The following is a 25,767-nucleotide window of genomic DNA, read 5'->3' on the forward strand; positions in this document are numbered from 1 at the left end:
AGAGCCAACTTCATTTCACCAGATTTGGCTGGCCGATTGGGGATTCGCGCAGAGGACATGGGGCCGTTACATGAGGCAAATATGGCTTGTCCAGGGTATGCAGAACCCGTTACTCCTATTATTGGGAAGCTTCGGCTTCATTTGCAGGGTTATGTGGACAGCGAGGAGTTCTTCATCATGCCTTTGGATGGCTGTGATGTTTTGTTGGGGATGCCATGGTGCCACAGGGTACATGCGGTGGTGGATACTTACAATAGGAAAATTACTCTGACTCATAGAGGAAAAGAGCATGTATTGGATGTAAAACTCAAAGGGGAATCTGTTCCTATTGTATCCGCTTCGGCGATTTCATCAGTAATGAAAAAGCATCTTTCCGCGTACTTGATTTATGTAAAGGATGCACAAGATGATGAGTCTAAGTCTAATTTGTCAATGTTAGATAAGGACAGGGCTGATTTCTTAAGTGGGTTTCAAGATTGTTTTTCCGAGTCATTGCCAGGAGAATTACCTCCTGAGAGGCCAGAAGATCATGCCATAGATCTGATTCCTGGTAGTACTCCACCGAATAGACCGCCGTATCGTGTTAGTGCAGCCCAACAGGAAGAGATTATGAGTCAGGTGCAGGAGCTTCTAAATAAGGGGTTGATTCAGCCTAGCTCATCACCCTTTTGCTCACCTGTGCTCTTAGTGCAGAAGAAGGATGGTTCTTGGCGCATGTGTATTGATTACAGGGCGCTGAATAAGAATACCATCAAGAATCGATTCCCCATACCGAGGATCGATGACATCTTGGACCGCTTACAGGGCTCCACAGTTTTTAGTCGTATTGACTTGAAAAGCGGGTATCATCAGATACGCATTAGACCCGAGGATGTGCATAAGACAGCATTCCGAACCACATTTGGGTTGTATGAGTTCTTGGTTATGCCCTTTGGTTTGACGAATGCGCCTGCCACATTTAATAGAATGATGGACAGGATTTTCAGACCTCATAGAGAGTTTGTGGGCACATTCTTTGATGATATGATTGTGCATTCACGAACTGAGGAAGAGCATAGAAGGCATTTGGCCATTGTGTTTGCAGAACTCAGAAACCATAGGTTGGTGGTTAATGGCAAGAAGAGTGAGTTCTTTTTGCAGGAGATACATTTCTTGGGGCATATTGTGTCTGGTCATGGAGTCCGTATGGATCCAGCAAAGGTGGAAGCAATACTTAATTGGCCAGCTTTGAGGACCGTGCATGATGTACGCAGCTTTCTAGGATTGTGTTCCTATTACAGGCGTTACATACGGCACTTTGCTGAAATTGCTTCGCCTCTTCATGCTTTGACGAAGAAAGCAACTCCGTTTAGATGGGCTGATCGGGAAATTACAGCATTCAAAAAGCTCAAAGAAAAGCTTACTTCGGACCCAGTATTGGTGTTACCGGACCTCCGAAAGGCTTTTGTTGTCCAGTGTGATGCATGTGGAAGTAGCATTGGTGCAGTTCTCATGCAAGAGGGACATGTGATAGCCTATGAGAGTAGAGTTTTGCAAGATGCTGAGAAGCATTTACAGGTGTATGAGAAAGAGATGTTGGCTGTAATTCACGCTCTTTCTACATGGAAACACTACTTGCTTGGGGCTGATTTCACTGTACAGACAGATCATCAAACCTTGCGTTACTTCCTCACGCAGACTAAGCTTTCAGAGAAGCATATGCGTTGGGCAAACTTTTTGTCAATGTTTCACTTCCAGATTGTGCATGTGGAAGGCAAAAAGAATGTAGTGGCAGATGCTTTGTCACGCAAGCCACAGGTCTCTGCAGTTTCTCTTGCTTATCATCATGAGCTTGATGAAATGAAAGAGCAGTATGCCCATGATGAGGATTTTGAAAGGTTGTATGATCAGATGTCTGAGGGTCAGCGGCATGAGCATTACACTCTCAGAGATGGGTTTTTATTGATGCATGGCAGACTGTGTGTTACCAGGCCATTGCGACTCAAGGTTATGATTGAAAGTCATGCTCCACCGTATGCAGGTCATAGAGGTATTGACGCCACGGTCAAAGCAGTGGAGACTTTCTTTTATTGGCCAACTTTGAGAAGAGATGTTGATGCCTTTGTGAGGCAATGCATCGTATGTCAGAAGGTAAAGTTTGACCGTCAGAAGACACCAGGGTTATTACAGCCTTTACCTATTCCGGATAGACCTTGGGAGAGCATTGCCATGGATTTTGTATTTGATCTTCCACGGACACAAACGGGAAATGATGGCATCTGGACTATCATATGCAGGTTCAGTAAGCAGGCTCATTTCATTCCCGTGAGGAAGACAATTAAAGTGGATCATATGGTGAAGTTGTTCATGGCGAACATCTTCAAGTATCATGGCTTGCCTACGTCTATCATTAGTGACCGTGATCCACGGATGACGAGTTTGTTTTGGAGAGGGTTGTTTGACAACATGGGTACAACTCTCAAGTTTTCATCGTCATTTCATCCACAGACAGATGGTCAGTCAGAAGAGGCTAACTCTACAGTGTTGGATCTTCTCAAGTGTTATGTGTCAGAGCACAAGCAACAATGGGAAAAGTATCTTCCTTTAGTGGAGTTTGCATATAACAACACTGTACATAGCTCGACAGGCAAGGCGCCTTTTGAGATTGTAGAAGGAGGGAAGAAGGTACCACCCATTTTGCATACAAAGGATAAGATCTTTGAGGCTGATCAGTATGTGGAGAGCTTGGATGAAGCTTATCGGAGAGTTAAGTTGGCCCTCCAGAAAACTCAGCAGAAGCAAAAGAAAGCCGCAGACCGTCACAGACGTGATTTACAGTTTGCATTGGGTGATTGGGTTCTTTTGCGCTTTGAAAAGGCTAGACTCAAGAAGATGAAGGGTAAAGAGCGCTTATTCCCTAAGTTGAGCATGCGATATTATGGGCCTTTTCAGGTTTTGGAAAAGATTGGTGAGGTAACCTATCGTTTGAAGTTACCAGATCACTGGAGGATTCACAATGCTTTTCACGTGAGTCTTCTTAGACCTTTCCGTGGGGATGTGCCTGATGATGTATCAGATGAGGCTCAGCCGGAAGTTGAGGAACTTGATGAGGTTCTGATTCCAGAGCAGATACTGGCACATAAAGAAAGGAAGGTACGAGGTAAAGTTTCCCGTCGCTATCTTGTGAAGTTCAAGAACTATTCACCGATGGATGCGAAGTGGATGGAGGAAGGTGACTTAACAGATTCACCTCAGGTTTTGCAGCTTTATCTCGATGCCTTTGAGTTAGAGCCGACTCTTATTGTGGCTCATTCAGGTTCAGCAGAGCATGGGTCTGGAGCATTACCTGATGCTCAAGAGGGGGGTAGCACCTCCACTCCCTTGATACAGACAGGCTCAGATGACATCTAGAGGTCGCTTGGTGCAGATTTTATCTCATCCGAAGGTACTGAGGCTGACAGTACATCTGTTTATGGGACTTCTATGATATATGTGTACTAGTCACATGGAGATTTTTCTGGATATGTATGGTTCACAGTGGTATACAACTTGGACTATTACTATGCCATTGGATTGCAGTGAATGATGATACATGTGTATGGCTCAGAGAGATTGGGACGCTGATCTTGCCATATTGTATATTTCACTTTCGATATTTTGATGCATCACCAGAATGCAATCGAGGACGCTTGCCATCTTTCAAGAGGGGGGTATGTCATGGCCCTGTGAAAATGGAGCAGGACAAGTGTGGGCATGGTGGTTGCAGGGTCAGAATATTTTATGATTCACATGGGGGGTGCCCGGACAGTGTTTAAAGATGTGTGGACAACCCTAGGTGTGAAGGGGGAACATTAAAACATTAACTTTTAATGTTTATAAAAGTTGCCCCTAGGCCTTAGTGGCCCTAGGGAACTTATTAAGTTGGGCCCTAGGGATTAACTTGGGAAGGAGGTTTTCTCTCTCTACACTCTCTCTCCTCTCTTTTTGGGGGAGTCGTGTAGCAAAAGGAGAGGCTTCCTTCATGCGCATGTATCCAAGCGTGGAAAAGCACAGGAAGGGGAGGCGACTGCTGAAGAGAAGTGTGCTGCTGTTTTTCTGAGGCAAACCAGCCGTACAGCACTGTACGGCCAGTGCTGGACTCTCTCTCTCTCTCTCTCTTTCTCCTCTGCTGCTGGCGGCGCACAGGACAGCTACTGTTGGGCTGCGCAGAAGGCCTGTGCAGGCTGCACAGTTGGTTTTTCAGCAAGTACACCCCTGTACGACTGCCGTACAGTGTACGGGCAGTCAGGTACAGAAGGTACAGCTGCTGCAGAAGTGTTTACAGGTGCTGGACAGACCTGTGCATGCTGATTCAGGCTGGTACAGAAGTGGACAGCAGGCTGTTTTTGCAAGTACAACGCCTGGCACGCATCCCGAGGCGGTACAATCAAGTACAGTGCTGATTTTCAGATCTGTACTTTCAAGGACAGCATAGGAGTGAGCATCAGGAGGAAGATACAGGCAAGTGCAAGCACACGTGTGAAGCAGGATTGTGGGTTCAAGTGCCTGCAGGCACAGATTGGTGCTGTTGCTTCCTCCAGAGTTGTTTCACGAGCTGAACTTGGTAAGCCTTGACTCTGTTCATCCATCTCTCTTTCTATTGCTTGATGTCTGCTACAGGTATGTGTTATCTGGCTCCTTGTGAGAGGAGGAGTATAGCAGATTGACAAGGGATTAAGACAGGGATTGAACAGCACATGTATGTTGAGCTGAGAAGATGTATCATGCTTATGAGTTATGCCAGATGTATGCCCATGGCTGGCCTGCTTTGTGATCTTGGCTGATCAGAGGGAGACACAGTGTGTTGCTTGAGGACACAGATCTGTGTGCATAGATCCTCTGTGCTGAGAAGGATTTGTGGGCAGTCAGATTGGACTACAGGTGTAAACTCTTGGCTGGTTTTTGTATTGTACTCAGCCATACATATTATTTTAATGGAATAAAGAAATACCGCAAGGGGCGCCAAGCTTTGGGGCCAACAGGTGTCGTTGTGTATTCAGATTTGGGCACTCTAGCTCCAATCTGTGTTTGGTTTTTCATCTAGACTACAAGTGGACGGGTTTTAGCTCTTACCGCACTCTGGTTTTCTATCAGAGGCCGGTTTCATCTTGTCCACAAGCTCTCTCTACTCTCTCTCATCTTGTTTATGCTTCAGCCTGTGCATTCTCCAACATGGTATTAGAGCTCGACCACACAAGGCGGTCCTAACCTCTGTTTGACCGAGGTGCTCGAATTGAAGGAGGGTGTTGGATGTGGCGATTCGCGTAGCTACTCTCGGGTTATCGCATGACTAGAAGTTGTGGTGGATTATCCCATATGCAAGAGCATGGGAAATCGAAGAGCCATGTATAGTGTGTGGTGGCACCTTGTCATAGATATCTCCTCCAGCCAGGTTATTGGTTGCGTTTTCTTCTACAAAGGCAAGCGTTGGAGTTTTGGCTCTATATTCTACTCCGGCATCAGTTGTTGGTGAGTTTTGCATGTGGAGTTGCCAGACAAGTGGTTGTACATCTTCTTCCTCCACAGGTCCCTACCCTTCCGGTCCGTCTTTTTATGACGTGTGTGAGAGAGGTGTTGATGAAGACTGCAAGAATGAGGTATGCAGGTGTGGTTGAATGTGTGCTTTTGAATATGGGAAGGATTTCCCATAGGCTTGGCCCAAGGTTGCATGGCTGCCATGTGCAGGCCAGCCAAGTAGGGCTGCTGTGTGCAGGCGCCATAGGCTAGCCTAAGGCTGGTGAGAGGCTGCGGTAAAATCCCACAGGGCAGCCATAGGGGTTACTGTGTGCAGACAGTAGCCACAAGGGTGCTGAGTAGGGGTCACCCGCAGCAAAGCAAGGCCAGCATGGCGAGGAAGCGCAGCATAGAGAGAAGAAAAGCATGCTATCGCATACTTGCTGCTGTATGAACAGGCAAAGGCCCACGTGCAGGCCACCAGGCAGCCACAGGAAAGTGAGGTAGGTGGCGGCAGCACGAGGGGGACAAGAAAAGCGGCAGCCAGAGCACGTGGGGGACAAGAAAAGCAGCAGCCAGAAAAAAGTTGGCTGCCAGGATAAGCGCTGGCAAGGAAAAAAAAAAAAAACAGGAAGCCTGGGAAAAGAAAGCATCGTTTTTTTTTAAGGTACTTTTTTTTTACGAGTGGTCGCCTATGCTACGAACGTGAGGAGGACTATCGATGGCACTTGTGAAGGGCTGTTGGAGTCGACCAGGGCTGTCGACGGTTGCAGGGATTGTCGAGGCTCAATGGCGCTTGTGGCAGCCCACATGGGGACTGCACCTTGCTGACGGGCACCCCTTTGGGGTGAGGAAGCCCAAGTTTTTGGGGCTGTTTCCCATGCAGCCACGCATGATGTGTGCACGCACTCATGCAGATGCAAGGCAATCTAGCAGAGCTGCACATGCCACAGCCATCCATGTTACCCGAGGTCTACCACACGCAGCCAAAGGTTGTGGACAGCCACATGTGGGCTGTCCGGACAGAGGCGTACGATCGTCAGTGGGCTGCCCTACAGCAGCAAGTGATGGTGACATGTTTTTTCTACGATCTTTCTTCAGATTCTTTTCTCTCCAAGATGTCTAGGTTGTGTACGGGACTTTGTGGTGTACTTGCGAGGTTCAGATTAATGTGCTTCATTCTATCTCAGTTTTGGACCAGCGTGTTATGAGGTATGTGTTTGTTTTTCACATGCAAGATAGGGTTTAACAATAAAAGCACACTGTTGTACCATATTATGCAAGTACACATGTTTGTTCTGGGGTACACATGGGAGTTTTTACTCCAAGAACTTCACGGACACACACACACGAGTTAGTCATGGGCTTGTACCATGCAAGATATAAACCTAATACCCTACAGATATTAGAATGACCATTGTTTTCGTTGTTAGGCTTTGATAGGCAAGACTTATCTACATATGTAGGATTGAGGAATAGTTGACCACACATTGCCACTGTGGCTACACGGATATTTGATAGAGGGCATCTAGATTAAGTTTACTTGTTGGGATTCATTGTCAAATTGCATGACAGGACGGTTATACGACAATACCCAATATGTACCTTTTCAGCCTTACAGTCCTCTAGTTTTATATCCATAGCAGGAGTGTGTACAGATATTTACACTATTCCAAGTATACCTGCCTATTCTTATACCAAGACCATTGAATCATGGTTATTCAAGAATTTGCGTTATGTGCATAATTTTTTAGAAGCCAGTTTTGGTTTCCAAGATTTTCTAGGTTTAGACAGATGCTTTGACTGGGACGTTGGTCAAGGTTGTTCTTCTTTGTGTACACAGATGTTGTCTAATCCTTGGACCAAGTTATGATCAGTAGTCTCGTTTGGAGTTCTTTCTTTCGAGAACTTGTTTCAGTTCGTGGCACATGGTCAGCCATTGGCATTTTTTGTTTCTAATAGATCACGACAGATCCACAAACTGGTGTTTTGTAGTAATCGTTGTTTTTGTAGTAATCGTAGCACGGGTATGGGGTGTATCATGGTGGTATGGGACGCCATGATCCATCGCATGTTACGAGGCTACACCAGATTGTCAAGACTTCATTCAAACTCTGCGCCTACAATAGATACTTTACTTTTGATCAAACAATTATGATAGATGCTAGCTGTCATGTGCACACACATGTACATACTTCTCACAGGGGCTAACCCTAAGGAGGCAACAAGATAAAGAAGGGATGATCAGAATAGAACCAGAATTTAGGAGCATGTTGTGCAGATTTGATAAGTGTGGACTTGGATAAGGACAATGGAAGACATTGCAGGACAGTTGGCTGTACCAAGGGCTGTCCGTTGCAGGCGCATCAACGCTTGAGGATTTTGTCCAGTCGGCTGGCCGACTGCTGGTCGGCCAGTTCTCCTTTGGTCCAAGAGGCCTATAAAAGGCACATGTGCTCATTGTGTTAATGATTCAACTCCCTATGAGTTGGGTCCTTAGAGTAGGACACCTTTTATGAAAGGCAGCCTATGGCTGTAGATGTAGGGTACCTTTTTGTACCATATTAATATACTGAATTTCCAGCTCTCTCTCTCTCTTCTCTCTCCTCTTTCTACGTTTTTGCATCAGCATGTTCTCAGTGGTGTTTAGGGCTGAAAGAAGACCCCCAGAGCTTCCGCATGTTACACTAGCTTGCGTCATAACCAGGTCTATTGGAACAGTTGTTCCTTGCATGTCCAAGGTACTCATAGACTTTCCAAGGTTTGTTTGGGAAGTTAGACTTCCGAGGTGACGAAGTATAGATTGATGATCTTTCTAGAAGATCGGTTCTTCTCTTGTTTGGGAAGAGACTAAAGTTGTGTTCCACTTGGTTCAAGCTTCAGTAGTAGGTTCTCGGTTTCCCCAGTTTTGTGGTTTTTTCCGAACCAGATTTATAGAGGACATCAAGATGAAAGCATGGTAGTCAAAAGGAAGATACTTTTGGTTTCGGGATAACTCTTTAGGATAGTGGTTGCTTACCTTTGGTACTGGTAGCACTGTCAGCTTCGAGTTACCCAGATGATCCATTCGCTCCAGATTAGGCTTTTGTGACTAGGACTTTACGCTCATGTCATGTTACTTGTGCAGGTTGATCTCTTAGTCGGATTGTCCTTGAGACTATTGGTTTCGACCAATAGAGGGTGTTTCTCTAGTGTTGCGAGTGTGACAACTTCGTGCACAGAGCGGAAGCAAATATGCACTAGAGTGTGCTGAGTAGAGAGTGCAAGAGAGAGAGAGATATGGAGCAACTATGCTGAATATACTGAAGTGATACAGTCCCAAGCAAGAGACAGAAGTAGTCTCATAAGTGGGGGAGCAAAAGATAGACTAGGCAAGATACAAAACTGAGAGGCCAGCTCACCTATTTATAGGTGGGGAGAGCTGGCCGACTGGAAATGCTGAAGCTGGCCGACTGGGCATCTGAAGCTGGCCCACTGGAAAAAAGGCATCCAAGCTGGGAAAAATCCTAGAAAAATATATAAAATAAGGGTGGCTAGTCCACAATCAAGGGCCATGCAAAAGGGACCAAAAGGACACCAAACATGGGCACAAATTGGGGATGAATGTGCTAACAATGTGCATGCTAGGGACAGGCAGATTGACGAGCTAGAGTGTGATATGTTGTGGGTAGACGTGTGCTTTTTGGTCCGCTATTGATAGTGTGTGCTTTTTGGGTGTTCCTTCCCTATTTATTGGGGGGAGGGGTACCAGTTGGGCACACACCGACAGATGAAGCACAAGAGTGCAGAGCGCGTGGAGTAGGAGCACCATCACGCAAGAGGCCGTCATCCTTGGGGGACAACCCCGGGTGGTAGAGGACACCGGATGAGGACGATGGCAGGGCACTCACGAAAGCATGACGCTCTAGCTCGTGGCTCGGTGGGGATGGCCAAGATTGTGAGCCTCGCTCATGGCTGTCATGGTTAGGTGGCGAGTATGCCTACACCCCCTTCATGGTTTATGGTTTGTTTTGTAGGTTTGCCTTACGGGGAGAGATCCTGGAGGCTTGACAACTATGCCCATTGGAAGCTTCAAATGTGAATCTAGTTCATCCACAAGGGTTTGTGGGATATTGTTCAGGGCACTAAGAGGAAGCCCGAGCGTCCTCAAAACTCCAAGAGATGGACTCAGGATTAGGAGGATGAATTTGTTGCGGAATTACAAGACTGGGAGACTCAAGACTCGAAGACGTACTCGGTGCTTGTGTGGACCATCACAGAGGAGGTCTCACCGGCAGTGCAAACTCTCACCAATGCTCATCACGTATGGTCTAAATTGGAGGATCTCTTTGCTTGAGATTCGTCGATGCGGGCAGTTACCTTGCAAGGGCAGCTCTACGGTTTGTTATTCCTTGAAGGCGGTTCCATGTAGTCGTTTCTCATGAAGGTTAAGGTTATCCATGACCAATTACTAGCTATGGGTGTTGCTTTGTCCTCTACTCTGCTAGTTGCACTTATCCTCACCAAGCTTCTCCCGGACTATGATGTGATTTCTTGATCTTTGCGATGCCAGGTCACATCCACTTGGTTGGATTTTGATGATCTTAGCTCCCTACTATTGGAGAAAGAGTCTGTCCCAGGTAACTTGAAGGTGTCAGTCAATAGTTCTGACCAGGCACTTTCCTCAGTTCACAAGAAAGGTCGGAGTCGTTGCTTCTCTTGCAGGAAAAGAGGACATATGTCCAAGGATTGTTTGTCCAAGAAGAAGGACAAGACCAAGGGCAAGGCTTCATCTCACAAGAGCAAAGACACGACACACGATAGTGATACAGATTCTAGTAGCACTTCTAGGGCTCCCATGGCGCTTCCGACTCAGGAAGACCCAAATGGTGTACTTCTCTAGTACAGATGCAATCATGTATGGTCTAAATTGGAGGATCATTTTGCTTGAGATTCGTCGGTGCGGGCAATTACCTTGCAAGGACAACTCTACGGTTTGTTATTCCCTGAAGGCAGTTCCATGTAGTCGTTTCTCATGAAGGTTAAGGTTATCCATGACCAGTTACTAGCTATGGGTGTTGCTTTTGTCAAAATACACAGCGGAGATGATGACCAGATCTGGGAACACAAGAGCAAAACGCAGTGCAAAAAATCACAGCTCAAGAGAGAGAGAGATAGAGGCTTGTAACTCTGCTCTATATACACAAGAAGTTCTCGGAGTTGATACAAATAATGACAAGGGGCTGGGGGCCTATTTATATGCCTCCCCATCAGCAGTCGGCCTGCTGCAGGGCAGCCGACTGGACACAAGAAACCTCCACGATTGAAAAATCACAGTCGGCCAGCAGCAGAGCAGAGTGGCTCAGCCAGCATCAGAGAAGTCCCACGACTCATGCAGTACAGTCGGCCACTTCCAGAATCTCCACAGATGCAGTCGGCCAGGTTCAAGGTCCTCCTACCACTACTAGACTGCCTCCCATGCCACAGAAAAATAGGGAAAAATGGGGGAAAAATGCGGAGAGTGGGAAAAAATGAGAAAACACCTCATAAGGGCGGGCACACCCACAACAAAGGCCCTGGTGTATAAAAATAGACAGGAGATGACTTCTAACACCCCCTCTCAGCTCCTAGCTGTGAAACCAACCACAGGGAGCTGGGGTGCCGCCTGAGCAAATCCTGAGATAGCGACTTCGTGAAGAGGTCCACCGTACTGTCCTCCGTCGAACAGAACTCTAGCAAGATGTCATCAGCAACGATCTGTTCACGAACAAAGTGCCTCTGGATGACCATGGGTTCCTCTAGTGGAAGCCCAATCCTGCAATGCAACCTCTGCATCCTCACTACCTCACAAGCAGCATCACAAGCAGCCCGGTACTCTGCCTCTGTCATCGACAAGGCAAAAGATGACTGCCTCTTACTGCTTCGTAAAACTGCTCCTGGGCCTGAAGTAGATCTCCTCGTGTCCGGATCTCCTCCCCAATCTGAGTCACTCCAACCGTGGAGTCGGACTCCATCCAACAATCCCCCTCCTGTGTACAAGAGTCCATGATCCTTCGCATGCCGCAGAAACCACAGGAAATGCAATCCTGCCTCCCAAAGAGTCATCCGCAACCATGAACTCAACTGCCTCATCACGAAGCTCCCGTCCAATCTGGTGTCCATTAACCAGATCAATGAACCATTCTGCTTCTGAGTCAAAGAGGCATCACACTGCTCACGAGGATCAACACCTGTTACGGTGCAAAAACAAGTCCTGGAAACCTGCTGAAGACCACGCAAGGCCTTCTGAAACCTGTCAACCACCCCCTCTGAATCCGGAACCACAAAGCCTGGAGTATGCACCTCCTTCTGCAAGTAATCAACTACCACCTGCCTGGCTTTCCTGCCTGGCTTTCCGAAAGGTCCCCGTGGAAAGAACATCCTCATCTACAGGAGGTTCTTTGTCCCGAATACTACGAGACATCAGGGCATAAGTTACCTGTTTAGTTTCCTCTGACTGACGAACACAAGAACTACCAACATTAGTACTGGAGAGTTCTTGCCAACTGCTGCCATCTACTGGCAAGCTATCCACCATCTGGTCCCGGAAAGCCTGCACCTGTAGCATATCCACACTTAAGTGGTCATTACCAGACTGCCACTCATTACAAACCTGAGGACCTGGGAGAGAGAGTGCTGAAAGCTTGTAAACTCCATTCTCCACTCCGCCTTCCCAAACCACCTGGCCTGTTGCTTTGTCCCGGAGAGCAACAAAATGCTCATCAAACTCCACCCGTACGCCAGTCTTGCAAACCTGATGCAATGACAACAGATGAAAACCAAGTGACGGAACATACAACACCTGGGAGGAATGCTTCCTCCCTCTGCCATCGGGAACTATCTCCATCCTGCCCTCACTGTGAACTGGGATAGTAGATGTATCCCCAGTAAGAATGTGACCAGAAAGCCTGCAGAGATCCTCTAAACCGGAACGAGAAGGAGTCATGTACCTGGAAGCACCACTATCTAGAATCCACTCCCAAGTATCCGTTGCGGAGAATCCTCCAATCTCCTCCCTGCCTGAAGAAAATGAAACATCGGTGTCCACCACCTCCAGGTGCACAAAAGCCGGAGCCTTCATGATTACTGCTGAGGAATCTTCACCCTTCTCGGTCTTCCGCTTGGGACACTGCCTCCAATAGTGGCCTTTCTCGCCACAATCATTATAGGTCCTCTCTGCCTCTAGTTTCTCGCGGTCAGTAACGGACTTCTTCTCAGAAGACTTCTCCGACGAAGCCTTCCCTTTGCCCGTGTTACGGCCTTTCGACCGTTGGCCAATTAAGGCCTCCGAACCGCCGCTGTGAGGAGGGTTCGTGAAACGTTCCTCCTAGTCCAAGACCATTGGCACAAGCTCCTGCCAAGTGATGATGCTGAGCCTGCCACTAGTAATCAAAGACGAGTAAAATGCTGAGTACTGAGAGGGCAAGTGTGACAGCAACGTTATGGCCATGTCCTCTGACGATATCTCCTTCCCAGCCTGAAGAACTTTCTGCTGAAGAGCAAGCAACTTGTCGACGACTTTGCAGGGTTCATAACCCGCATCTGTACTTCCAAGGAGACCCTCTTCATGGGCGATACCCTGTTGTAAAGAGAGGCCAAATGCTGCCATATATCTCTGGCCAACGTCATATGCTTTACATGATTGATTACCTGCGGTGTGCAGTTGAGAAAGATAAACGAACGGACCGTGGCATTGACACGATCCCACATTTGTGTCTGAGCCTCCCGGTCCTTTCGGATGACGGTAACTCCCCTTCCTCTACTTCCGGCCATGGAATACCAACGACGAAATCAGCGAGATCGTAAGACTCCAGAACAGATTCCATCATAACCTTCCATATGCCGTAGTTGCTCCCGTCCAACTGACGGTCCACCGGGAACATGGGGAGTGTCGGGATCTTCACATGCCTCTCGGCCATCTCAAACAGATCTGCCATTGCGGGGATGTACTCTGAAAAGGGTGGGTGGGTGGGAACAAAGAAGAACTAATACCTGCAAGTGGCTGTCCAGCAAATCAGCCCGCCGTCCTCTTGCTTCTCCTCTTCCCGAACAGTCCCGTACGGTCCACCAATCAGCAACACAACAGTCCCCCTTTTGCTCACACAAATCCCAAGAACTATCTAGAGCCTAGGCTCTGATACCATGTCAGAATACGCAGCGGAGATGATGACCATCTGGGAACACGAGAGCAAAACGCAGTGCAGAAAATCACAGCTCAAGAGAGAGAGAGATAGAGGCGTGTAACTCTGCTCTATATACACAAGAAGATCCCGGAGTTGATACAAAAAATGACAAGGAGCTGGGGGCCTATTTATATGCCTCCCCATCAACAGTCGGCCTGCTGTAGGGCAGCCGACTGGACAAAGCAACCTCCACGACTAAAAAATCACAGTCGGCCAGCAAGCAGGGCAGTCAGAGAAGCCCCACAACTCATACAGTGCAGTCGGCCACTTCCAGAATCTCCACAGATGCAGTCGGCCAGGTTCAAGGTCCTCCTACCACTACTAGACTGCCTCCCATGGCACAGAAAAATAGGAAAAAATGGGGGAAAAATACGAAGAGTGGGGGAAAATGAGAAAACACCTCATAAGGGCGGGCACACCCACAACAAAGGCCCTGGTGTATAGAAATAGACAGGAGATGACTTCTAACAACTTTGTCCTCTGCTCAGCTAGCTGCAATTATCCTCACCAAGCTTCCCCCGGACTACGATGTGATTTCTTGATCTTTGCGATGCCACGTCACATCCACTCAATTGGATTTTGATGATCTTAGCTCCCTACTATTGGAGGAAGAGTTTGTCCCGGGTAACTTGAAGGTGTCAGTCAATAGTTCTCACCAGGCACTTTCCTCAGTTCAGAAGAAAGGTCGGAGTCGTTGCTTCTCTTGCGGGAAAAGAGGACATATGTCCAAGGATTGTTTGTCCAAGAAGAAGGACAAGACCAAGGGCAAGGCTTCATCTCACAAGGGCAAAGACACGACACATGATAGTGATACAGATTCTAGTACCACTTCTAGGGCTCCCACGGCGCTTCCGGCTCAGGAAGACCCAGATGGTGTACTTGTCTAGTACAGATGCAATCCCCCCCCCCCCCCCGAGTGTGTTTCTAGCCAAAGGAGGCTTGTGGGCGGGAGAGGGGACTGATTACAGCTCCACTTACTAGTGCACGGGGGCCGTGATTCGGCGTTCCAACCATTAGACATCTCATAGGACATGGTTATCTTTTGTATAGCAAAGATTATGAACTGGATCTGCTCCGAGTTCATTGTTCGAGGCTTTTGGGACGTGATGTGTTCCGTCCCCACTTGTGTGGGGACGTGATGTGTTCCGTCCCCACTTGTGTGTGGGAATTCGTGGCCAAGCAAAGTTCCTTACTGTTCGTGGTGGCATTTTGTTTCGAGGAAACAAGTTGGTGGATGCTCTCTCCAAGGTGATTCCAATATTCACGGTGCTGGAGGATCTATGGTTGCATCATCGGCTTATCTTCTTCCGACTCTTGCACACTATGAGCTGCAAAGGGGGTGTTAGAATTTATGCATCTCAGTGTTTTGGGGTTGTACCTATTATTTCATATTTTATGTATTTTCTCCCAAGTGTAGTAGGTCATGAGCTGGTTAGAGCAATCGGCCATGTCATATATTCACTATATAAGGAGTCCTTCCCATTGCTCACTAATTCATCCAATCCCTTGCACAAGTTCAACATTCTCTTGCTGGCCAATTGCCATTGTATAACTTCAAGCTAATATAAAAGGTGATCTTGTCCACAAGCTCTCTCTACTCTCTCGTCTTGTTTATGCTTCCGCTTGTGCATTCTCCAACATAGTGACCCTAAGCAACCGGATACTATTTTGTTGGGGAGGGGGGGGCGGGAGTGACAATTTTAGAATACTATGTAGCCAAAAACCAAATACCCTTTGATTTTTGTGCATGAAATGAGTGCGACTCTTGCATTTCCACACTGGTCAAGTAGTCTTGTACTTGTCATTGGTCTCTCACATCGAGTACAAATGTTACGAAACCACCCTACAGAAAGGGGTTTGCGAGGCAGGGGGTATAAAGAGTAGTGCAACATAAAAATAAAGGGCCTTTCCTCACTTAGCTCTTATCCAAATGGTGCTCTCGCGACCTACTTAGGGCCTTTGCAGACTCCCATGAGATGAACGGGGAGAATTTCCCACCCAGGGCCTTTACAGACTCTGTGAGATGGATGGGGAGAAATCCCCAACCATGCTCTGCCACTCAACGCCCATCACACGATCTTGACATATTTTGATGGCAGGGATAGTCTGTGAGCTCAAACCTTGACACTTTTGGTGCTCCCCTGTGTCCCCACCCAAAAAAGAGAGTCTTTTTTCAATAACAATATCTTTGCATTTTCAGAGCTTACAGTTGCAGAGTTAGAGAAATTTTATCCTACATAAAAAGCATTGAACAAAGCCCTGAATAACCACGGTAAAATCTAAAACACGATTTTCCATCACGCTAATTCAAGAAAGTTGTAAAAACAAGAATTTGGAAGTCCTAAATAAGAACTAAAAGATAAACTATCAGGAAAAGGAGAAAAATAAGCATACCTGCGCGATGGTGGACCGGCCTGCACAAAAGAAGGGCACAAGAGAGGTAAATTATTTTGCAGTTTTTATTTTGATTTCCCTTTTTCTTTTAAGCGCGCTTCAAACACAGGGATCGTAATGCGTAAACACCTGCAAATTTCTGAAAACAAGAGCATACCATGTGAACGAGGAAGACGAGCTCCAAGAAAACTACCAGAAGCGCTCACAAAGACTCTCCCTGTTCAATACATAGCACCCCTACGCATCCTTCACACTTTGTGGTCTATCAAATTCCGGTCTCACTATTATGGTCTATCAAATACAACTAGGTGCCTCACGGTTTCGTTCGAGGAGATTCGATCCCACTACCTCAAAGAGACACTCCAACACTTCCACCATTTGCAGTATCTTCTTCTTTTACCAAATAAAATATAATATCAAATTTATGTCTCACTTTCTTCTTTTATCAAATGAAATATAATAGCACGCATACACACGCATGGTGGTTGTAGAGACGCACTTCATGGACTATCACAATAAGAAGAGAACTAAAATGCTTGGGTAGCTATGCCAAATACTCCTTATATAAAGGAACCCCAGAGTCATTGTCGAGTTACCACTAGGATTATAAGGTCCAATTCTCCAAGTGGTGCACAACCCAAAGGGCAAATCCCCTATACAATGCTATCATTTAGTGGTGTACAACCTCGAGGGCAAGACAATAATATTGTAGCTTGCAAATCCCCTCTACAATGCTAATATTGTTAGGGACCTCATAGAGTCATCTTTGGTATCTTGTGTACCTTCACAATGTACAGTACGAGCAAGATACACTTTAGTCTCACTTGTATGATCCATAGTCATGTACACTATTACATGGGACTTTGGAAATATTGCTTGTTAAGATGGAACCAAAGACAAAAAGTCTTTTTTTTTAATCATTGTATCCAAATTCTCTTATACAGTCACTTATTTTAGATTTAGCACGGAAGCAAGCATGGAAAACTTATTTAATTTTGAAATGATAATGTACTAAATTTGTGTTCTTACCTTGTCTATGTTGTCTCCAAAACTATGACTTAGAAATTGTCACGTAAGGGCTTGTGTTTTCTATGTCCTCGATCTATGTTTTCTCTATTATCTCCAAAATTGTGACTTGGATATTGTGACGTAAGGGCTTGTGTTTTCTATGTCCTCGATCTCTTTTGGTAGCAACTTTGTGATTCTCTTTAAAAAGTCTATCATGTGCCCTATGTATTTTCTTATGTTTGGCATACTAGAGATGGTGTAAATTTGTGTTGCCTCTTAGCGAGACGGAGACACTTTGATGGAGGTTGTTGCTCTCATAAAAGCTGATTTCTTGTAACTCCTTTAAAAAATATATTGTTTCTTTATTAATGCACGAATTGAACCATTTTAAAGAAACTAATTTGTTTATTTTCTATCATAGATCTTTGTTTTTTTCTAAGGGTCATTATTAGCTCCAGCATGTTGGTTGTATAGCTCCTTTGTTGAACATGAAATGTGATTATTCTCTTTGTTGTTATTATTTGTCAAGATGTGTCATGCTCTTGGTTGTGCTTGGCACCCAGCTTGATTCAATGTCTTTTCTAAGCCTTACAACAACAAGTTATTTCTAAGCTTCATCTTGTTGTTTAAGAAGATCATGTTATTTGACCTTACATGCAATGAGGGTTTCTCTACATATTTGAATATTACTTACATTTGTATATTTAAACATTTTAGGACCTGGTTTTTTTCCCTCTCTCTCTCTCTCTCTCTCTCTCTCTCTCTCTCTCTCGTTCAGTGAAGAATGTAAATTTATTAAGGTCAATAATTTTTCAATTATGATTGAGGTCATTGCATAATTATTTGACATGAAGAGGAAGAGCGAGAGTGAGAGGAAGTGAGAGAGAGAAGAACATGACATTAAATCCTTAAGATCAAAAATATCGATTTCAATTACAAATAGAACCAAGTTCATTCACATACAACTTTGAAATATAACTCTTCTATCATAACTGGTGTTCAAGTCATGATAACAAATCAAAAATTTTATTTAATTAATCAAAACAACAATAAATTAAAAATTTGACAAGGCAATTAATACAAAAGACAAGGCAATCTATAGTTGAGACCACTTTGTTCCATAAAAGTTATTACATCATCCTCACGGACTAAAGACAACTATGTACTTATAAGGGCTACTACAATTAAGCATTGTTCCTACACCTATGCGCCTTTTTGGACTACTCTATTCTTTAACTCCTCTCGTAGGGGCTTCTCCGTCTCTTCGACAATCTACCCGTAATAACTCCACCAAGTGCCGATAGCACTTTCAATCTTCAAATTCCACACATACAAATCACCAAAATCAATACGCTCATCCGCCAACATCTTGCTCTAAAGATTATGGGCGTCTGTCGTGATTCTGAGATGTTCTGTCATATCTCCACCCGTTTTGCACAAATCTTTGCAAACCCTATCCAGGGTTTCCTTCAGAGTATAGCTCAGGGCATTAGAAGAAGCCATTAGAGATCAACAAAGGTTAGATGATGATGGTGAGGGTTGTAAGGAAGAGAATGATGGTGTGAGGGAGAGAAATACAATGAGAGGGAGAGGGAGGCAATAAGATTTGGAAGTGAGGATTAGAGTAAGCGGCAGGGGTCATATTTATAGATACACAAAGTTAAAAGAAAAAAGATACTTTACATGGCTATCCACTAAATTTAGAAAAGTAGATGCATGGCTATCCACTTAATTTAGGAAAGTAGAAAAGTAGATGAATGGAATGAACATATTCAAGCCATTGACATACAAACATATTGATTGCCCTGCTAAAACATTAGAAAAACAAAAAGTAAATAGTCCTTACTAGAGAATTGAGACAAAGGACATTTTATTATTACAACATAAAGGATATTTTCAAAACTATAGTACAATGTCATCATTACAAAATGAGGTCCTTTTCACATTGTTCTCCTGCTATACTGCTACTGAACATTCTCATTAGGTCCTCCTTTTTTAGAGTGGGTTGATGTATAAACATATTATGGTTTGCATCTAACCCAAAGATATGAAAATATACAAAATAAAGGTGCTTGCATGCACAATATGGTCATCCAGTACCTACCTTGATTTGAAAGTCAAGACATGTGCATGATATATTCTTTCTCATAATCACCCAGTATTTTTCATTGCGTACTAGTGATTTCTCAGTCCCAATTATAGACACTTCCATATGCTTGACCTTAATTACCAAATGCTCAAAGACCGTACCTGTGCTTGAAATTACCGAATCTATTCTCTTCGGGCTGCCATATCCGATATGCCACTTATGTACCTTGTTGACCGATGGCCTACATCATTTGCTTCCTGACGTAGTCCCTTTTGCAATACAAACCCACCAGCCTCCAATGGATCTCATACACAATCAGGTTTATAACAGATGGTGTAGATACTCTCCAAGTATGATCCACATTGCTGCTGTTTACGAAACCACATGGACTCACACCTTTGCCCCAGACCATTCTCTCATACCATAGAAAGAAGGAGCTGGAACACCTTGCCCGCACTTCTTGGTGCTCTTTTTGCACTTACCATCTTGGCCACCTAACCATCCTTGGCAAGTTACCTTGTTGTATAGAGATGTTCAATGTGTTTCTCACATTGAGTCGTGTATGTCACTCTCCACAATTTCATGTACCTCTGCTTCAGTTCTATCTCCCTCTGCATTGTGTTGACCACCTTCAATAGCTAAAGGAATAGTGGTGGAAAGTTAAATCTCCTACCTTTTTTCTTACGTGGCACGTTTTCTGTGACATATTGTGGATGATGTGATGCGTTATCTTCCTCAAAATTTATAACTATGGGTTTTCAATGCGCGCCGGCTTATGGTAATGTTATCACCAAAAAATTTCGGTTGCATGTGCATTGGCGTGCCACTTACTCCTTCCCCCACCAACTTGCCTAGTGCTTGACGGAGTTGGAGATTTTGATGTTTTGGCCTTCTCCATCAACTTTGTTATTGTAGGTCTTGCTCCATGATATTTACCTTGCATGAATGCATGATTCTTTGTGGATTGCAAGAGGGCATTAGCGAGGTCAGAAACAGTTGCATCATATAAAGAGATGGTTTCCCTGAAACCCTCACCTGCTAACCAACTTGTGTGTTTTGTTTCTACTAGATTGGTGTGGTCGGCATGTGCGACACACTGGCATCATCGACATCCTACAATAGGAGATGAAGTTAATTGCAAGCTCCAACCACATTCCATAGCCAAAAGATTAACTTTGACAATTCCAAATGTAAGCTATTCTTTTCGAAAACCAAGAAAGTAATACTTACCCTTACAAGATGTTTCCTCCAATGGGGATATCTAGTATGCCACCAACTAAGCCAACAATCCATGACTGGTAAGTTTGCATCAGTGACTTTATCGTTCATCCACCACAATCTATTGTGTTTGAATTTTAAAAGTGTCTCTTCTTTACTCAATGCACAACGCCACTGACCACATAGTTGCTTGTGCTCTTCTTGAAAATTCATAACTACATATTATACTGTATGAATGTTCAAGCTTTGCTCCCAATGAAAAGACACGAGCGCTCACGACCTTCCAATATATTCTCTGGTCTAGTATTATAGATTGTCCTAACTACCCTCCAGTTGGCTCCAACCTCATCAGCCATGAAGCCAAAAAAAAATCTGGTTTGGAAAAGCCTTTTTGGATCACCACTTTGTTAATCATTTCCCAGAAAAGCACTTGTGCCACTGTGTCCTCCTCTTTCATTTCACAAGTTGCAATTGTTTGAGCTCTTGCAGGCTACATGCTATCATACAAGAGTTGGAAAACTACTAAAAACAATTTCAAATTTATTAAGAACTTTTCAAGACCAAATTGTACCTTGGATCATATAATTGTGCAACCATCGTTATCCATCCTTGCACATGCCTGACGTGATCAAAACAAACCCAAGACCTCCTCAAATCACTGCCTCATGTTTGGCGTATACGGTTCATGAGATCCAAACCTGATGTAGGCCCTGTGGTTAACATTTTAAACACGTAACACCGCTTTGACTCCTCTAAACCTTGCCCAGGAAAAAGACTACCATGGAAGAACTCAAAAGCACATTGTCTCTTCAATTATAGGATAATTGACTCTACTCCTTGCACTGAACCATTGATCCTAGAAGCACGTACCATCCTCCCCTGAATCTACAAGAGAACTGGACAACTTTAAAAACTATGTAAACTTAAGTTCACAAGAATCATCAAACAACTAAAATCAATATGGAATTGATATTACCTTGAACATTGAATTAGGGGATGCATGTATTTCAATAATAGTGACAACTCCATGATGCTAATATTTGATTCATTCTTTGTATGCTTCCTGCTGTCAACTGCATCCAATACGAGTTGTTTGGTGATATCCATTTGTATTACAGGACCTTTTCTCCAAGTACAAGACTTCAACAAATTTTACAAATTACTTTAAATAAGTTAACTACAAGTTAATACATCAACATTAGAAGAAGAATTAAATGGAAAACTTAAATAAAAAAATATTTATGAACACAAGACAAAAGCATTGGGTCCAATCTACCCCTCCATATGTAAGACCCATGGTCTCACATATGAGTATCTCAAGGATTTATTAAGGTATGAAGTAATTTGATCCAATCATACATCTTCTTATCAAAGGAGAAAAGAGAACATAGAAGAAAAGAGAGCTTCATCCAAGGAGCCTGCAATTCTTACAAACCATGTTTAAGCTCTCTCTCTCTCTCTCTCTCTCTCTCTCTCTCTCTCTCTCTCTCACTTATGAAATAATTAAACCATATAAGGAAAACAATAAGAGAATTAATACTCCTTGTAGACGTTTGCCTATCTAAGCTTGTCTTGACTCCCTATATACAAGGACAAGCCTACAACTTGCTGCCACTATATCTCTCTAGTTTTTCGTCAGAATATAGTCGAGTTGGTACTTAAAATTACGGGAATAGGCTTGGTCTACAACTTATCTTCGTAGGCTGTTTCGCTAAATTCAATCGTATGAAAAACCGACCTACTTTTTGAATTTTTATTGAATAAATATAATTAAATTCTCAAGAAAGTTCACTCACGTAACAATCCTACGAGTTAAAACAGCAATTGTCCTCAGTTGTGTACCCTGGTCCAGAAATTTGACAAAAGAAAAGTCATACATTACCAATAAAATGTGTTTAGCAAGTCCTACCAAAACCATCAACAACAAAATATGTATGTTGTTAAATATATTCCTTTTTTCTTCAACAAAATAATAACAGTTGATAAGAAGCATACCCATCATACCAAAAGCCGGATATTGTTGTTAAGATATCAATCATCTCGTTCCATTGTCTTAAATTCATGCCATATTCACCCTGGCTAATGAGCAACACATGCTCACACTCTCTCCAACTATACTAGTTGTCCACCATCACACAATGTTAGCAGCTCACAACTACTAACACCGACAACAATCGTGAGTACTAACCCATACTCAAGTCCAGTTTTCTCTAAGCCATGGGTATCCCCAATGACCCCAGAGGGTGATTAAACACATCAGATCAATGCCTCTTTTTTCGAGAAAACAACTGTCATCCAGTGTATGGCTGAGAAAACCCTTCTCGATAATTACTCATACCATATCACCACCATTACGTCCCAGCCATTCCGGCTTACGAGCACAAAGACCATCAATCTCACCAACCTACATAAGGTTGTCCATTCAAACACACTACAAGTTAGCAACACATGCTAAAAGTCCACGACAGCGCATAAGTAATAAATCCAATACTTAATTCCAGCTATCCCTAATTTCATATGTCCTACACATGGAATATTCGGAATCACCCAAGTGCCATGCTACGAACATAGTGGTAATTAGGTGTCCCCAATTAACCACAGAAAGATGGATGGACAAACCGTGACATTCGATAATTACTCACACCATATCACCACCATCACGTCCCAGCCATTCCGGATTCCGAATATTCCATGTGTTGCTAACTTACAATAGATAGAAATGACTTTTCAATACATTGAAAGTTTAAATAGAAATATAAATATGAATGACTAGCACAACAATTCTAACATTCTTGATTAATAAAATGAAAACTTGAATTTAACTATTTAATAATAACTCGCTCTTATGAATAAAAAATAACAAAGTTTAAGACATAAAAGAAAGATAGGTCAAATTAAGCCGAACAAAATAAACTTGTACAAAATGTAAGGCAGGCTTGTATAAATACCTTTATAAGATACTTGTAGCAAGAATCTCTCAAATTTGAGGAAAGCAATCCTTAGGTTTGAAATGGCTCAAATCAACAAGTCTAAATATGTGTGCTTACCTTACATAGATTCGATTGCAACGATGTTCTACAAAATAGCAGAAGCACTATAGTCGAATTATTAATAGGTTAGTCCATAACCCACATATTTGATTTTCTTTCCCTAAGCATGTGAAAAGATCTTGTACTTGGCCTGTAGCTCTGATACCACTATTACAAGACCTTTTCTCTAAGTACAAGATTTCAACAAATTTTACAAATTACTTTAAATAAGTTAACTACAAGTTAATACATCAACCTTAGAAGAAGAATTAAATGAAAAATTTAAACGAAAAAATATTTATGAACACAAGACAAAAGCATTGGGTCCAATCTGCCCCCCCATATGTAAGACCTTCGGTCTCATATATGAGTATTTCAATGATTTATTAAGGTATGAAGTAATTTGATACAATCGTACATCTTCTGATCAAAGGAGAAAAGAGAACATAGAAAGAAAAGAGAGCTTCATCCAAGGAACCTGCAATTCTTACAAACCATGTTTAATCTCTCTCTCTCTCTCTCTCTCTCTCTCTCTCTCTCTCTCTCACTCATGAAATAATTAAACCATATAAGGAAAACAATAAGAGAATTAATACTCCCTGTAGACATTTGCCTATCTAAGCCTGTCTTGACTCTCTATATACACAAGCATAGGCCTACAACTTGTAGCCACTATATCTCTCTAGTTTTTTGTTAGAATATAGTCGAGTTGGTACTTGAAATTACAGGAATAGGCTTGGTCTACAAATTAGCGCGGGCCGTTTCGCTAAATTCAAGTGTATGAAAAAACCAACCTACTTTTTGGGGATCTTTATCATAAATATGCTATTTTTAACATAAATTATATTTCTCTAATTGTTTAGAGATATTCATGTACTCTCATCTCTAACTATAATTTTTATTGAATAAATATAATTAAATTCTCAAGAAAGTTCACTCACATAATAATTTGTATCTTTCTCGGACCACTTGTAGCCACCTCTGAAATCATTAATCTCGTCATATGTGGGTTAGCAGCCATACAATAGTACACCATAGCACCAAATATTCTTCTACATACATGTTTGTTCTTACAGTAAAAACAAGCTAGTGATCCATATCCACTCATTTGTTAAGCTGAGCGCGGAAAGCTTATGTGTGAGCTTGCTTATTATGTGAGAAATTACAAAGTTTCAATAAATACTCTTATTAATCAAAGTTTATTGAAATTGAGCCAAGTAATAAGCTTACCAATCCATGATGTTGTATTCGGTATGCCGTTCATAGTTATGCTTTCACACAAGGCATAAGTGCACTTAAATAAGCCTCCCACAAGAACTCTTTCGTACAACTCCATGAAACTTCATGTGACTCTCCACAGGTTTCACACAATAATGGCCATCATGTACTTGCTCCATTCCTTGCATTAGAGAGACTGAAGGATCACATACATTCGGCAACTCAAAAGCCACATTGCCATTATAGATTTGAGGAATCTCCTCTACTTTCTCAATATGTGTGCTTACTAATAACATTCTACGAAGAACACCAGCATGAGATTCCTTAGACAATAAGTATTTAACCACACTCTTCTAAAGTGGTGTACCTGTGGGAGAATATTCTCTTATAAGATCAATAATAACTTCTTTTGGGGTGCTTGCTATAGTGTTGCTTGACTCTCCTATTATTCGAACAACAAGGTAAAGATATAACATGGTTTCTCTCCAGCGAGACTAGTTGATTGGATAGATATAAGATGATCTACACCATCATCTTATGGTTTGATTGTAAAAATACTCTCATCGATGCTACCTTCACACGAGCATAGTTGCACAAAACCAATGACAACCTTTCTCACCTGATTATATTATTGATCCTTGCAACATGATGTACTGGGGTAGACACCCAAATGGGACAATATGGCGAGGTATGGCGTTAACATTTTTGTGCTCCAAAATAAGGGCATTTTTTTTTGGTGGAATTAAGAGAGGTGCTTTCTTTGCAAGTGGATCTCAGCATGGATGTGACTTTTGGGATAGCCTGTTAAGTGTCGTGTAAAGCAAGGGAAAGTGATAATAGAGCTTTATGCTGGATGTGGAGATTGTGCTATGGTAGCATAGAAATTAGGCATGAACATTGTTTGTATTGATCCCGAAGAGGATGTAGTAGAGGGTGTCTTGATGAAGATTTCATTATAGTACAGTAAACATGTTTATTTGTGAATATTCAAGTGACTGGGTTTAGCAATTGTTTATGATTATGCCATGATCTTATTTTTCATATTAAAAAAGAGAGAAAGAGAGCGAAAGCAACACATGTTGGGGTTTTACAATAAGACATCATTCCCCTTTGTAATGATGTTTATGTACAACATGTC

At 43.2% G+C, this 25,767-nt stretch overlaps 1 protein-coding gene across 8 annotated transcripts in view; it reads right to left on the reverse strand.

Moving 5' to 3' along the window:
• The window catches only part of GPAT9 (glycerol-3-phosphate acyltransferase 9), a 106,781-nt gene extending 90,358 nt beyond the window's left edge, over nucleotides 1–16,423 (reverse strand). For 4 of the 8 annotated variants that reach the window (XM_086800796.1, XM_086800793.1, XM_086800795.1 and 1 more), the window contains exons 1-2: nucleotides 16,225–16,422; nucleotides 16,068–16,087 (exon numbers count right to left, since the gene is read on the reverse strand). Coding sequence is in view for 1 of the 8 variants with exons in the window: in XM_086800789.1 (XP_086656915.1) it covers nucleotides 16,068–16,087; nucleotides 16,225–16,227 (23 nt within the window). In the remaining 7 variants the exon portion in view is untranslated. Of the gene's footprint in view, nucleotides 1–16,067; nucleotides 16,088–16,224 lie in introns of all 8 variants that reach the window. The other 4 variants (XM_086800792.1, XM_086800797.1, XM_086800788.1 and 1 more) reach the window with 4 other exon arrangements.
• Between the last annotated feature and the right edge of the window lie 9,344 nt (nucleotides 16,424–25,767).

This window comes from Cibotium barometz, chromosome 7 (genome assembly GCF_041138505.1).
Source record: "Cibotium barometz isolate CiBa-2024 chromosome 7, ASM4113850v1, whole genome shotgun sequence".
Lineage (NCBI taxonomy): Eukaryota > Viridiplantae > Streptophyta > Polypodiopsida > Cyatheales > Cibotiaceae > Cibotium > Cibotium barometz.